This window comes from Perca fluviatilis, chromosome 3 (assembly GCF_010015445.1).
Source record: "Perca fluviatilis chromosome 3, GENO_Pfluv_1.0, whole genome shotgun sequence".
NCBI classification, from domain to species: Eukaryota; Metazoa; Chordata; class Actinopteri; order Perciformes; family Percidae; genus Perca; species Perca fluviatilis.
In genome coordinates, this window is record NC_053114.1 from 17,270,702 (window position 1) to 17,287,497 (window position 16,796).

Genomic DNA, 16,796 nt, shown 5'->3' on the forward strand with positions numbered 1-16,796 from the left:
TCGCCCTTTGCTGCGTGTCGTTCCCCATCTCTCTCCCCCTTTCCAGTCAATCCACTGTCACTATATATTAAAGGGAAAAGCCCCCCAAAAAATAATCTTAAAAAAATAAAAAAACTGCCGGCCCAGTGCTCAGTACTGGTAAGCCCTGGCCCATTACAGGCACTGGTAGTGGTGAACTTGGATTTGTATTCGTAAAATAAAAAAATAAAAATTAAAATTAAATAAATAATAATAAAAAAAAGACATTGAAGACATTTGTCACTTGGGGGTTTAGTTTGATGCTACTGCCTTCTCTATACAATCAGCGTGAAGTACAGTCAGAAGAAATGTCTAAATCAGACACCAGGATGCCGTCTAAAGGACCAGACGGTTACAGGAGAAACTCAAAGCACAGCAAAGGGTTTAGTGCCTGTAAAGCCAGTAGGTGGCGCCATATCATTTCAAATGTAGATGAATCCAAAATCCCATGAAGTGAACTCTCAGGTCCAGATCCTCTTGAGTGTTTTGTGCTGAATTACTGCCTGTATAGCCTATTTGTTCCAAAGCAATGACATATTTGCTTGGTACAATGGTTTTATAGTTCCACACTGAACTAAAATTCACTATCACACCAAACACATTAGGCTTTATGCCCAAATCCATTTTCAGAAAATGGTCCTTCCCTCAAGGTCCATACAAAGAATCTATTGACAAACTAGTTCTGCTGCTTGTTTCATATGAGAGCGAATCCCAGAGGTTTTATTATGTCATTATGTAGCGCTGCCATCTGCTGTATTGTTGATGGCCAGTGATGGGACAGGTGTCCGCTGACCACACATGTTTATACAAGCAAATGATTGATCAGTAGTACACACTGCAAATACTGTGAGACAATATGATAAAACATCATTCTTCTTTTAAAATGTTTGATATTACTGTGTATGGATTTATTATCTAAGCTTGTGTAAATGCACTCACTGTGGAGCAGCAGGAAAACAAACAGCTATTTACCTTAAGAACATGTAAACAACACTAGGAGTAATATGGATAAGATCCTCGATTACAGCACTGTTTGTACAATTCTATATTTTGATATTAATATATATCAATTTACATATGTCATGATATAGAAAATGAACTGAAAAACAGTTTATAGATATAATATATGGATGAAAAGCTGACTAATCCCAGTGGTAGAAAGACAAGAGAATGTTTGCTTAAGTACACATTTGAGGTACTTGTACTTAACTTGCATATTTCCATTTTCTTCTACTTTGTATGTCAACACAATTACATTTAATTTAATTATTGCACTTTTTACTCGAGTACATTCATTTTACAACTAAAGTTACTTTTTCAATTCAATACTTGTCTCCTTGAATTTAATAAAAAATGTGGAATGCTTGATTTTTACTTGTACTTACAAGTACTTCTTCAGCAAACATATTCAATCAAATTGATGCAAAAATCATATAAAGATCCAATATTGCCAAGTGACATTTTTCACAGTGCAAACCGTGGTGAGAAAGAAAGAACTATGAAAAACTCTCTGATAGTAAATAAATTCATATTTTCCCACAGTATTTATGATCATATTGCCAAACCTTAAACAATACTAGGTACAAAATCCTGTTGGGTGGGCCAATATATTTGTTTCATTGTTTTGTTTGTTTGAAACATTATTTTCTTCAGCACCTTTTCTATAATTCACTTTTTTTTTTTAAATTTTCAATTATTTTGTCAATTATTTTTGTTTTTCTTATATGCATGAAATAACCCCTCATGTTCACCAAGCAATACAACATCAATATATCATTAAGTTGTGGTAATATGTAAACGGGGCACTTTACTTGGTCTCATCTAGTATGTAGTTTATTGCCAATGCGTCATATACAGTACATGCACCACAGAGCAATGTGGGAACACAGGGCACATTTTGAATGAGTGCCTTAAGTCCTACTTTAATTTTTAAAGTTGCATAATTAAGAAATTATCATGAAATAATTTATCATGCCAGTAGTCAGCAGCTTTCAGGCCTTTGGTCCTCAGTTTACAGTTCAACTCGGAGGGTTTTCAGAAAAGCCTGAAATCACCTTGTTAAGGAGACTTTTTTCCCCCACTTGTCACTATGAATGGATTACTGAACGGGCCTACCGGGGGGCCCCGAGGTCAGGGCTCCAGGGCTAAAAAGAGGCACAAAACCACTACAAACTAAACGTTAAATGACCACAAAGAAATGCAAAACTACAACAAAAAGATCCAATTTTACCACAAAGAGACACAAAATGGCCACATAGAGAAGAAAAAAAAACACAAAAATAAGCTAAACGGCTACACAGAGAAACAAAACAACTAGAAAGAGACGCAAAACGACCACAGAGTCAAAATGACCACAAAGAGATACAAAACAACAACAAAGAAATGAAAAATGACAACAGAGAGACACATACCGCAAAAAGAGACAAAAGGAAGCCCAAAGAAAAAACTAAACAACTACAAAGAGAGCAAAACGTCCACAGGGACTTAACATGACCACAAAGAGACACAAAACGACAAAAGAGACACAAAAAGACTTTAAACAACACACACGGCCATGTCACTATGTAGTCGTTTTGCATCTCTCATGTATGAGTGTGTGTGTGTTGGGGGGTCTTTTACAAGTCTGTGGCCAGAGTCCCATTGTCACATAATCCATCCATGCTTGTCACCGCATATCAACCTTAATCAGAGATTTCTTAATGATAAACAGCTAAATAAAAAGACATTAATCAGCCAATCATTCCCACAGTAGTTCAGTTCATCTTCGCGGGCCTTGTTAGTATTCACAGGGAACCGGCTTTGCCATGGAGGGCAATTACGTTCACAGAAAATTAACATTCATTGTGTGTCAGTGACATTATGTGAGTATCTGTCTCAGTATGAAGCGTCCAGGGGCCGAGAGCCGTGTAATCAATATCTATTAGTCCTCCCATCAGAAGAATTAGATTTCACTATTAGATCAGCCTGCTCCCCTGACTAGACGTCAAACATTATAAGTTGACTGGACATGTTATGCACTGATGTAGCCGCCTAATGAAAGAGATCATGTTGAGCTCAAATACAATATTAGGAAATATGATCCATTTGATGAGGAGCTCTTCTGTGTGGAGGCCAGTAGGTGTCAGTAGGTGCTTACACCAGTGGAAGAAACAGAAAAGGGAAGGATAGAAAGCAGAAAGTGGCTTTCACATTTTATTAATATTGACATGGGTACATACACAAATGGGGAAGGTAGATTGTGCCAGAAATAACAAATGAGAGAAAATGAAATGGAGCTGTGTGAATGGCAGATTACACACACTTTTGTTTTTTTTTACAGTGTCTTCTTCTTATAAAAAACACCATCAGATGATAGGAAAGGTTTTGGTTTAGTCTGTTGTGACTTACAGATGCACGTAATGATAGAAAAAACCCTGAAACAGAGAAAATGATGGGATCAAATTGGTGTTAAAATACTCAGTCTAAACTGTACATGATATCTATAAATGGCTCAACTGTTGTTGTCTTTTTTTAAATTATCACTTCAAAGTTTGTGTGACAGAAAATATTATTATCATTTAATGTCAATCCTGAACGGCCGTTGAAGTAAGTGCTCATAATAATGTACTCTATTTTAAACAAAGATTTTTGATTAATGAATTTGGTATAGGACGGCATGGTCAAATTCCGAAATGTTGCCCATTTAAAGTGCTTAACGACATACACAGTGTTACAAAGAATCTAAACGATAAATTAAACCAAAGACGAGATAAATAACAAATATAATGTAAAAACCCAAGACATTCAAACAAGCAACAAAAGCTATAATAAATGAGATACATTTTGAACTCAATATCACAATTATACGAGCCATTGCACATCGTCACGTGATATATATATGTATATAGTGCTGTTTTTTCTTTTCAGAGTAGACTCCTTGGTTTTGAGCTTTGTAGCTTCAGATCAACAATCCTTTGAATGAACTTCATGTTTAAGATCTGTTTTAGTCAAGAGTTCAGTTCTTTTTTGGGGGGGGGTGGTGGGGGTGTGTGTGTGTGTGTGGAGGGGGGAAGTGTACGCTGCCAAAACCATCTCCGAGTCTTCACTTCACTCAATCTTCAGTAAAATCAGTGGTGTATCTATACAGCAGGTTGGTAACCCTTGGGTTGCAGGTGGGAGTTGAACACATGAGAGCTCTTGAGGCAGACCAGTGTGGGTGAGTGTATTTGTGTGTGTGTGTGTGTGTGTGTGTGTGTGTGTGCGTGTGTCTTTTTGGGCTGGGGGGCAGGGTGGTGCAGGGTGGTGCCGGGCACTAGGGAGGCAGCAGCGGAGGTTTGAAGGTGCAGGCTCCGGTACACTGACGAGGGGTGAGCATCTTGCAGGAGAAATGGTGAAGGGCGTCATGAGCTTCTGGGGAGGAACGAGTCCATCAGTGAGAACATGCAGACAAACACAGACAACACTCACAAATGATTGCTCAGATTACAGGTGTACGTTTATTTTATTTTTTTGTCTCTATCACCTAATGTTAAATGATAGGTTTCCAAGTCTCTCTTAAAACAACACTACCATGCTCATATCTACACTGAAACTGTTTCTTGGCCATTGTAATTGATCCTCGTGTCAGTATTTAACATACGTAACTTAATTTACGAAAGAACAACAAACTTTTTTTTCAAAGCTATAGTGCAGTAATGACAACAAAACTGTCATAGAAACGTTAACCCTGTGTTTAAAACGGGAATGACAAACACTGACACATCAAAAAGCTTTAATAAGCGTAACACGCAAAATTGTCTTTAAAAGTGCCTTCCCATGAGATCATGTTGTAAGTGATGTGGGACAAAATCCATAGTCCTTCTTCTATGTAAAAAAAAAAAATTTAAAAAATACTTCTAAAGTTTAGTTGAAGCTTATTGAAGGCTTCAGCAGTCTGAGTCACACATAGAAATCTTCCACTTGATATTTTTAAGTACAACATTTTCTCTGTGTGATTTCATGACACAGAGACAGGTTTTCATCCAAATGTAGTGTCAATTTTAACCGCATTTTCAGATTGGCAAAAGAAAATGAGAATCAACGCGCCTTCCCATCCAGTTTGTTCATCGAGACAAACAGCTGGAGATGCTAAATTCTCCAGTCAAATGCCATTCAACCATCGGCGCAACAAGATGACGTAATTAAAAGAGTGCCAGTCAAACTCAAACTGGGGAAAACATGATGGAAATGCGGCATTTACGTTTGTTTCATGTTGAATTAAAGATGAAGGTTACAGTTGCCTCATGGCTCCACACACATCTGATGTTTTCATCTGCCGCTATTTTAAGTCTCTTCAGTGGACATTTTTTAACTTACATGCTTCATATACAGTAGATCACAATGTATTCACTAAGTCTGTTTCGTTGCACTTCGTCGCATCTTGCTTTTATCGATACATCAACTTTTCCACCTCAGCCAAGTGATTATTTAATTTTCAGTGTTTCCACTCAGGCTTTTTTATGTGCACACAAACACATTTATAGACAGTGTTTCAATGCTGAGTGCTGGTGGTGGGTTAGTGACAAAATTAAAAATGTAAAAGTCTGTTGGACGAAAGACACTTAAATATGACTAATTCAGATTGCTGACACCTCAAATTAGCTTTTTTATTTTATTTTCTAGTATATACAGTATATTTTATAATATTTTGCACAGAACAAGTATTGTGGATTCCCCATCACATACATTGAAATTGCTTGAATGGCTCTCTTTACAGCCATAATGGACAGGAAGAACAATTAAAGCGAGTACTTTCCATGCACATATGGGCATATGTTTGTTGTTCAAAGATAGCCGTGAAAAAGCGAACCTTTCCTTTAATGGTGTCTTACTACAAATATAATTTACACTGATCACAGGAGGTGTTTTATAAAAAAAAAAAAAGTAGCACTTGCATATTTATGTTTGTAGGCACAAAATGACATGTATTCATGTTCCTCTTTTGGACCAGATAAATTTACCTTTTAGCTTCTGCTGTATTGCATAACGAGCCTTTCTCTCTTGGTCCAACTCGCTGCACAAAGTGTCTATCCAAAAATAAAACATAAATGGTCAAAAAAGGAATTAAAAAAAAGAAGATTGAAGTGAGCTGCTGCGTTGCATCTGAGGTAGAGGAGTGTAATGCATGCCGCTTGCCCCTATGGTATTTAGAGTGACCCTCTCTGTGTACTTGAACCCTGTATTTAAACATCTGTAACATTAAACCAATCCTTTAACGGGTGGCATTAGTTGCTGTCTTCTGCATGTAACTGATACAGCACTACATAATGGTCTGTCCATTCAATTTTCCAGAGCATGATTTAGGAGAAAATAACCTTTGCAAACAAAACAATGTGGTTTCAGTTTCACCTTCTGATATCTACATAATAATTTACTCGACTGCAGGAGAAGAAATATGGAGTTTACAGGAAAAAGGCTGGACACAAATCGCTAATATTTCAATATGCAAGTGTCACTTTTCCTTTCTTTTTTTAGTTCGGGGCTAGTTGGTTCAGATTGGTTGATATGGCATACAGTATGTTACTTAAATGTTGTTTTTGTGGCTCAAATTATTTTTTCCCATAAACTTAAAGAGCATTGATCTACATCCGCTTTACAGTCATAATCTATGGAGGAACAAAGTACAGAGAGAGAGAGAGAGAGAGAGAGAGAGAGAGAGAGAAAAAAAAAAAAAAAAAAAAAAAAAAAAAAAAAAAAAAAAAAGAGAGACCAACCTCGAACAATCTGCAGCTGCTGGACCATTTCCTCTCTGTAGGACAGCTCACGCTTCATTTGATCCTGAAAATTATCTGAACAGTACCGAAGGCCACATCAGATGGAAACTCTCTGACATTGAGGGGATACATTTAAAGACACGTTCCTGGATTCAAAGAATAAAATACAACTGGCTCTTCTCCTAACACGGGCCGCAAGCACATGGTTTAAGATGCAAAACACAGCTCTCTGGGACTTGAACTCACTTTTGTCCTACCTTTTAAATGCTGAAATTCTCTCTCCAACTTTTTCCTCAACTCCACTTGTTCGGCAAGCTGCTTCTGCAATTCCTCTGCAAAGCCAAAAGCCCCCCCCCCAAAAAAAATTTGTCAATTTCAACACCAACTTATTTTTTCATCTGCTGCAAGGAAATGTAATTAATTATTCACCCTAAAACCCTGGCACATACCCCATCTGACATCTACAGGAGGAAGTGATGCAATAAGAAAGCATGCACCGCACTATAGTAACGTTAAGCTGGCCAAAATATACTCTGACAGGGATGACATCTGTGACAGATGCAGAATGGACAGAGCAGATTTACTTCACATGTTTTGGTCATGCTCCAGATTGAGAGAGTTCTGGGCATCAATATTTAAGGTCTTAAATGAAGCCTTTGATTTGGATCTACAACCTGGGGGGGGGGGTTATAATGCCCAATAGTAAGGAAAGTGTTGTTGCTTTTGTAACCTTAATTGCAACGACGGAGAATACTTATGGAATGGAAATCATCTACACCACCAAAAGCCTCCACATAGCTTTCTGATATTATGATGTTTCTAAAAATAGAAAAAATCAAATACTTTCTTAGAGGATCAACCAGAAAATTTTACAAAAATTGGGACCCTTTACTGGCTTACATTAAAAGACTTACTACACTTCCCTCTTAATAACTGCTAAGAATTGTAAAGCACACTGATTCCACTATTTTGCTATCATGAGTAATAGAAGAAAGGTGTTGTTTTTTTTTTCTTTTTTTTTTTATTTGTTTCTTTATCTGTCCTCCTTTCCTCGGCACAAGGGTTTGTTGTGGGTGGGATGGGGTTAATAGAAAGATGTCTTGTTATAATTGACATTGTAATGTTGCACTGTATATTGTATCTTCTCTAAAACAATAAAAACACTTGTAAAAAAAAAAAGAAAAGAAAAAGAAAGCATGCACCATAATGCAAATAACCCCCAATAACAACACAAATAGGCTACCTGCAAAAATCATTAAAAAAACGTTTTCTTCTCTATCCCAATCTACCTCACACCAATTTAATTCCACTTACTATGATATATTTTGAGTTTCTGCACACTAAGATTTATGTCAGGCCAGTAAACCGACTTCAGGTGCGTTTACATCCTTGGTAACAACCATTCCGCCGCTTTCCTCCCGCTCGCTGCCACAGTAATTGCCATGCATTGCCCGGAGGTTGAGACGATAATAATGGAGTCCCAGGGTTTTTCCAAGCGTTGTAAAATAATTAGCTGCCGTGCCTCGGGGTTATAGCTCTGTTCGTTAAAATATTAATAGCCTCTAAACGATTTCCTCTTACAATAATAAGTCAAAACTCCCACATCTCGTGATTAAGTGGTTAACAACTATGGAAACACTTTAGGCCTAACAAAATGTAAATTGACATTTAGATTTTGGCACGTCATCTTTAGCAGGCAGTGGGCCTTTAGCTGCATTTAAAACGAGGTGGAATGCAATGTTTAATATTAATATAATACCCACGTTTATTATTATTATTATTTTTAATTAAACAACTCTAATTCAACTCTAGTTTAATTTGGGTTTATAGATTTCAGAAATTCAACCTAAACACCATTTCAATGGCTATATTGAATTGCATCTTATTTCTTACATTTAAAAATAACAAAAGCTGTCTTAATCAAACGTGCTGATCGGGCCCTGTGAGTCGTTCAGCTACTGTGTAAATATATATTTGCTGGCTGGCAAATTACAAATCAAAACAGGAATAATTACTGATGACAATGAATGACAGCTGCTACAGTTTTTCCTCTCTTGACCCTAAAAAAAAGCCTCTTACCTTTAGCCATGTTCTCCAAATCTCTTTCATGCACGCTGATATCGATGCGTAAAGCTCCATCTGCTGCACAACAACAACAACAAAAAGAACTTGATTTAACCTACAAATAAGTCATCTATATAACAAAGATACAGGAAAGGGCTTCCGGAAAAAAAAAATACAGTAAAGCAGATAAAATAGATTTGTATGGGTGGATTTTTTATTATTTTTTTAAAATATAAAAAACAGAATAATTAGAAACCTTGTCTGTCCTTGTGCTCCTGAAAGGATGTTGCGTTGCGTTGGTTCTGAATTTCAGTAACGTGGTGAACACCTAAACATAAACAAGGCGCAAACATTTCAAATTAAAAGAGACAAAAACGCCCCAATTTGCATTAATAACCGAACCTTAGATTGGCTAAATAATTACCGTTGGATCTGCGGGGGCTGCTCGAGTGTTTCGACACAAACGACGAAGGCTCGTTCAGGAGCACGTGGCCGTCCTTTTCATGAGCGTACACCTGTAAAATGAGCAGACAATCATGTTCAATAACGCAGAACAATTGGATGTCATTTACTGCAGTTCTTTACATAATTGAGGCCTTTTTTTCTCTTCAAAAAACCAGCAGCCCTGCAATTTGTTGTGAAGATGCTGAAGGTTTTGCATTAAAAACACTAATGCGGTGGTAAAAGAATGCTTTAGAACTGAACAGACAATGGGAATAAATCAGGATGCATTAGGGTTTTATACTTTGATTATCCTGATTGAAAACGGCGATACATTAGTACAAATGACATCACAAATGATATTTCTGTATGTGTGATCAATTCTGATCATAGAGTTAAACATCGGCCTTGCTGCCTTGCTCAACGGCACTTCAAGAAGGGGCGGTTACATGACAATTTCCCCAGAATTTATTCTTATTAATGTTTAGAAAATATGCAAATATCTACATCGGGATGTTTTAAATTCCAGGCCAATTGAACCTGATTACATTTTTATCGGCCTCCACTCTTCTATAAACTATTTTCATATTCTCCACAACTGCGACAATTCGACTTCCCCCCACGGGGACCATTAAAGTTTCATTTAATCTAATCTTACTTCATGAAGAGGAGAGCCATTACGCATCCGTCTGTCCTCATCTGATGAGCCAGTGTGCACGGAGTGCTCCGGTGATGCTGATGCTGCGGGGCTGGAGGCGGCAGGCTGCTCCTGGCTCTCCTCAGCACCCGAGGAGACCCGGTCCGGCCCGGGGGAGTCATGGTGCTCCCCTCCCGGAGAGATCTGGATCGCTTCCTCCTCGTCTTGTCCTCGGTTGGACTCCACATCCACGTCCGGGTCGTCGTCGTCCTCGTCCACCGCGCTGTCCCTGTCCGGTGATATCGATCTATAACTGGAGCTCTCGCTGATAAAATCCGGGGACAGGTAGCCAGGGCGCGCGCCGTAGCTGTCTCGGTTGCCGTAGAGTTTGGCGATGGTCTCCGCGTCTTTGACTACGGGTCTGAAGGCCGAAATGTAGTTGATTTTCCTCTGGGGGGTCTCGTCCCCGGACTTGTCCTCGTCGTTCCTGGTGGATGATGACTGGGAGCTGGAACAGCGCTCTCCGGCGTCCTGCTGATGGGGAGGGTGGTGGTTGGTGTCTTTGGGTGTGTTTGCGCCCCGATCGCTTTGGTCCGATAGGTCGAGCTCTCCCTGCCGGACGCCTGGCAGCTCTGGGAGAGGTTTGGGTGGAGACCCCGGGTAGGGCGGCATGGGTAGGCCGCCAGCTGTAGGCCAAAACATAGGGAAAGCAGGATAGAGGGCGTCCTTCGCGCCAGGCCAAAACACACCAGAGATATTGGTTTTGTTCGCATCAGGCAAACCGTCGCTCTTTTTCTGACACAGTCCATAGCTGGGGAAGCCATAGGGGTGGTGGGAGAACAGAGGTGGGGGGATTTTCTGAAGCATGCCAAAGCTCTTGCTGGGCACTGGGATGACTGGGTAGGTCCGTGCGCCGCTCGACAAACTCAGGTTATTATTTCCCTGATTGTCGTCGCACCGTAAAGTTTTGTGAGGGATCTCAGGGGAACTGGTTTGGGCCAGGCTGGACGAGGCCTGTGATTTCATCGACGAGGACATTCCCGAGCCGCTCATGGGCAGAGTCCTCTTTCTACTCCCCCCGTTGAACATGGCCTTAACATCCTCCCACGCGTGGTGAATGTCATCGGATTGTTTTTTGTCCGTCAGTTTCAGGTGGCGTCTCCACGAATTGAAGTTGGCCGCGTCCGGCTGCAGATACTTGGACTCTGTGGTGCGATGAGAGTGGAAAATGAATTTATTTGGGGAGAAATACATGTTGCAAAAGCTGCACTTGATGCACTTTGCTCTGGAGCTGTTGTATCTGGCGGGTATGAAGCTGCCCCTGGAGCCCCAGGCGCAATCGTGAGTCACATCAAATGCGAAATTTTCTGGTAGCTTTGGGGGGCTGTGCGCTCCCAGGAAGGACTTGCAGAGCCTCTCGGCCTCCCGTTTGGTGATCATGCCGCAGCGCCTGGAGGAGATGGGCATTGCTCCGGCGCGCCGCAGGAGCTCCAGCTGGACGGGGGTGCACTGCACACAGGTGATGCCCAAAGCGACCCGGCGGTTGTGTATCTCGTTGTAGCTGTAGTTTTTCAGCAGGGTGTTGGAAATCTGCGCCAGGCAGAGTCTCTCCTTACCGTCTATGACCAGACATACGATGGGCACCCCGTACAGGGCAGTCTCACTCACTTGGTTTGGTTTGAGGGAGCTGGGGCCGGAGAAGCTCGGTGCGTCCTGCTTTGAACTCGGGGAGGAGCTGGCGTCTCGTCCCGCGTCTCGAAGCTGTCCGGGCATCGACTCCATCCCTGGAAGCCTATCAATCAAAGAGAACACTGGAGTGAGCCTGGGGGCGGGGAGGGAGGGGGCTGTTTTGACACGATTCAAAAGCACAATACTTTTAAGTGCATCATCTTCAAATTATTTAACTCGTCTAATATATGCTAAATATGTTAAAGACAGAAAAATAGTGTCCAAAATGTGAGTGAAACAGAAATGATACGAGGAAAGTGTCATGTTTTTATCCAAAAAAATCTGGTAAATATGACATAACAATTATCATCATCATAATAATAATAATAATAATAATAATAATAATAATATTATTATTATTATTATTATTATTATTATTATTATTATTAAGTAGGCTAGCTGTAGCAGTAGTAGGCCTCTTAATGTTGACATTCATGGGGCATAATAATAATCATCATAATAAAAGATCATAGACAACATTCATTTTAATATTAAAAGAATACCAAATATAACTAACGTCCGGCTTTTGCAGGAGTTTATATTGAAAAGTGAAATCAATCAGACGTGTTGTTAATCATTTCTCGTATCGGCTGATTCCTCCGTGTATTTGGCCTCCTCTCTCAGGTTATCCTGGATCCTGCGCGGAGGTGGATCTGCTGCTCCTCTTATCTTCAAATCGGCTCAGTCACTTACTGGGCAACTACTTACGAGTAACATAAGATCCTTATACGTGGATAAGGACAGAAGGAAAATGCAGCCTGAGCTGCGCCAATGCGCTTAGCAGAGAGGAAAAGAACAACTATAAGCTGCTTTTCTGGCAATTACGCATGCAGATCCACGAGCGCGTCTTTCGCATTGTTAATGAAAGACTAGCCCAATATATAATTAAAGGCTTCTGCGCAGATTAGCCTCAGACAGTTGCTCGGAATTAGGCTGAAGCAGGCCCATCTCACGTTCACCTGCGCATACTTACTTTTTGCATCTCGTCACCGCGGAGGCCGCCAACATACAGTACACGCAAACAGCCCGCCGCGGCTTTAATGGCTTTTAAACAACCGACATGAATACAACTGTTACACAGGGACTGGTTAACCGACATTAGACATTTAATTATAATCTCATTTTGCAAAGAAATTTAAAGAGCAACTGCAAAATGATCACGATTTCTATCTTAATTGTTATTAATAAAAAAATACATACCTTTCTCTCCTAAATAAACAACACACTCCAACAGGGTTAGGGATGAAGAAAAAAAAAAAAGAAAGAAGATAATTAATATAAATAAATTGATGAAAATGCAGGCCCGGTGAGTCCAGAGAGGGACGATGTTACAGACAAGGCGGTCTGACAGCAGAAACTCTGAGCTGGACTCTTTCTTTCAGTTTATTTCAGTGCAGCAGACAGGACCTCCATCCCGCTGGATCCCGGGGAGGTGAATGGCGTGTAGACAGGAAGCACATGGACACCTCTCTCTCTTTCTCTCTCTCTCTCTCTCTCACACACACACACACACACACACACACACACACACACACACACACACACACACACACACACACACACACACACACACACACTCTCTCTCTCTCTCTCTCTGTCATGCTGTTGAATAGCAACGTTTTCTCTCTCTCTCTCTCTCTCTCTCTCTCTCTCTCTCTCTCTCCAAGGCGTGCCGAGCTGCTATACACCAGTTTTGATAATTCACAACTGTTCAGCTCTGACGCGCAAACATGATCCTAAACACGCGCCCCATTGACCCTGCTGAGTCCGAATGTTGGCCCTAAAAGCCCCCTGTTTATGAATATATATATTTTTTCTACATTACTAAAAGAGCAACAGAACATAGACTCGCGAGTGGCACTTTGGAGGGGAACAAGAATGACAAAAGGCCCGGGCTCATTTATCAAGTTACACATGACCATCTGTTTGGCTTCCACACCGGCCACGGAAATCAATCTGAGGCCTGAGCGATCAGAAGAAGGAAGAAAGGAAGAAAGAAATGAAGGACAGAAGAAAAAAAACGTCTGTTGTTCGTCATTTTAAGATGTTTTATGGATGGAATCATGACGATGATGCCTGAGGCCAGACTTTAAGCTAATGTCCCGTCTGCAGGGGCGTCGGACTGGGGGGGGGGGGGACACTGAGTAGCCTACCCAGGGCCCTCACGTGAGGAGGGCCCACAAAAAGATGCTAGAATGAATAGCTGTGGATGCGGGGAGGGGCCCATAGAAAATGCCTTTCTACAGGGCCCAGAATTTTGTGCTACGCCCCTGCCCGTCTGTCCCCTACAGAGAGAAGTGTGGATACCTGCAGCAGGTGGACAGACAGACAGACAGACAGACAGACAGACAGACAGACAGACAGACGAAGGGAATCTGTGAGTGGAAAAGGCACAACCAGTCAGACATCGATATGTTGAATCATAAATGGAAAAAGAGCCATGCCTTCAACAGAACCCTTTTCCTGGCTGGTGCTACCTGAAGCTTCCCCCCCTACAGTATGACTAGGTTATATTTCAGAGGTTGGATTATAGTTGAAAAATAATAATAACTGTAAATGCTAAATTCTTTATCAATAATCTTCTCCATCGTGTGACTGAGTGTCAGAACTAGACTGATGAATCACCCGGGGCGATATTAGCTTATTGCAGATACGTCGTGTCAGTGCAGATAAGAAGTTCCATTACCAAAACGCCAAAGATACAAGAGAGCGCTGACAGGTTTATTTTTCAACTGTTAAATGGGCCACTTATACATACAGCTTATTGTTCACGATCATAAAAAAACCCAAACATATTTAAGGGATCGTTATCAACAATGTTATATAATGTGTTCAAGATGTTACGTCAAAAAAAGGACTATGAACCCATCGATCACTATCTGATAATACCAGTTAATTACCCATTAACTCTTGGTATCATCCAGTATTGGTTGGATTATACTGTTGTCCATTTTCACATTCACAGTGTACCTTTATTCGTCATTAAGGTACACTGTCAGCAGTTTAAGTTAAAAGCAATGTTTTTATATTATTGACTCAAAGTATAATGTTTCAGTCAGGCAATATGACAACATATAACAACATCTTCATAGACGAGGAGACAATGTCACACTCAGTAATGTCCGAACTCCTGCTGAAGGTCTATGACAGAGACATTGCTTTTTCAATACAACCTAGCGTGGAAAGTGCGCTGGAGTTGACAACCTTTTATTTGTATGACTTCATTCTTTTACACGCCTGTGTTCAAGGTGTGCTCTAACAGGGCAATATTCACTCCGAGGTACACCAAAATCTATCTCAAAATGAGAGGGTAAGGCTTGTAATATTCTATACTTTGTCAACAACACTGCATATAAGCTATTAACAAGTATTGTCTAAAAATGAGTCACATGTTCCACCGAGTTTATTTTGAGTCAATTCCACAGACACTGGCCTGCTGCCAGAAATACTCGTGTATTAATCCACTGCTGAAAATAGTCCCCAATAAATGCCCTATTTCCTCCTGTTTGAGTAACATTTGCTAAAATACTACCGTGCCCAGCTGTTTTCAGGAAACTATATTTTTGTGTTAAATAGGAAACAATGGGCTCCAGGCTAAGTGCCGCAGACAGGCTAATCAAAAGAAAAATTATAGAGTGTGGTCTAGACCTACTCTATCTGTAAAAGGTCTCGAGATAACTCTTGTTATGATTTTATACTATAAATAATATTGAATTGAATTGAATTGAAAAGAAACAGGACTAAAGCAATGTTAGTTTTGGTCTTTTCGTGGGATTTCTTGACAATAACAAAAATAAAGAGTAATGCTAGCAAAAAGACAGTACATATTCAGTGTATTTGACATGGGCGGCGGGTGGGGGGGTTAGGGGGGGCCAGTGAGCAAAAATGTCACCGGGGACCCCAGAAAGTCTCAGACCGGCCCTGCCTTCAAACTGCTACCGAGCTGCCTTGCATAGGTTTTATTTAATCTGCAGAAAACTAGAATGTCATGCTGCTTCCCCAGCGTCAGAGAAGGCAGCCAAGATAAACCAAAGAAATGGCAACTAAGTACATTGTTGGACAGTTTCTCATGAATGAAGTGACACAACAGCAGATAAACGCGTCATACGCTGGAGCTCATGTGTGTATTGAGTGTGTATGAAGTTTGTATGAAACATCATCAGCCTGTGAGCAGCCGGAGCTGGCCAGTTTTACCTCCTTGCAATATTGATGCTGAACCTGATCCTAAGCGCATCCTCTCCTCTTTCACCATCAAGAGGCTTCCCCTGCAGTAGCCGCCAATAATTACAATTTTATACTGTAATTATTCCTCTCTTTTTAATTATTTAGACCGCCGACTTGAATGCAGCCATTGTCGCTGCCTATTCCGGGGGAAATGTGAGCTGACGTGGCTGGATCAGCAGCGAGGAGTTTTTAATTAGACATTTCAGCGGTAATTTTAGGCGAGCCCTTTATTATTACTGTTGGATACAAACGACCCGGGCCTCATTGATATGCGCTCAATTGTTTAAACAAAGCTTTCACCTGAAACAGAAATGGGCTTCAGGTTGAAGTCATTAGGAGTCCCAACTCAGCAGGTGAACCCAGACCTGATGGATTATTTAACACGCCACTGGATGCCACGGCTTTTTTTTTTTTTTTAGAAATAATGTTTAATAAGACTTTGGTTTGGTTTGTAGCTTTACTCATTTTTGCCACACAGACTAAACACAGTGTGGACTTCTACATGTCCAGAGACAGTTTAAACTCTATAAAGTGAAGTTCTCCTGTACTGTCCTTAATACTTTGTGTATTTTAAAAATTTTTTAATTTTAGGATGTATTAGGCTATACGCTACTCTTGCTCCACTGTTATTTTGAGTACATGTATTTCCCCTTTATAGTGTTTTGATGTGTTGTTCCGGTGCATCTCTTTGCCTTATGCAACGCACTTTGAGTCCCCTCCATGTTTGATACAAATTGCCTTGCTTTACCTATTATTCCACAAATCATTTGCTGTATCATAATTATTAAAGTCAGCAAACATGACAGTAATGTAGGTTATATGCGGATATAGTGCTTCATAACTGCTATGTTATTTCATGTATTGATCGATTGCCTTCTCAGCAGCTTGAGTTCAAACCTCTTTTTTATTTAAACGACTGTCAGATCACCAAAAAAAAAAAGTGTGTCCGTACC

General features: G+C 40.4%; 1 protein-coding gene across 5 annotated transcripts; it reads right to left on the minus strand.

Annotated features, from left to right (window-relative positions):
- Positions 1-4,276: 4,276 nt before the first annotated feature.
- On the minus strand, positions 4,277-13,130 carry skor1a (SKI family transcriptional corepressor 1a). Of its 5 annotated transcripts, none has more exons than XM_039796251.1 (9): positions 12,820-13,130; positions 9,913-11,683; positions 9,238-9,328; positions 9,070-9,141; positions 8,829-8,891; positions 7,007-7,081; positions 6,750-6,824; positions 5,997-6,062; positions 4,277-4,404 (listed from the first exon to the last, which is right to left on the minus strand). In XM_039796251.1, the coding sequence occupies exons 2-9, from the start codon at positions 11,671-11,673 to the stop codon at positions 4,310-4,312; spliced, it is 2,298 nt and encodes a 765-aa protein (XP_039652185.1). In that variant the 5' UTR covers positions 11,674-11,683; positions 12,820-13,130; the 3' UTR covers positions 4,277-4,309. The 5 variants fall into 5 exon arrangements, with proteins under 5 accessions (XP_039652185.1, XP_039652182.1, XP_039652183.1 ...); XM_039796248.1 differs by having other exon boundaries at positions 4,277-4,407; XM_039796249.1 differs by lacking the exon at positions 12,820-13,130 and adding an exon at positions 12,137-12,280 and having other exon boundaries at positions 4,277-4,407.
- Positions 13,131-16,796: the final 3,666 nt, after the last annotated feature.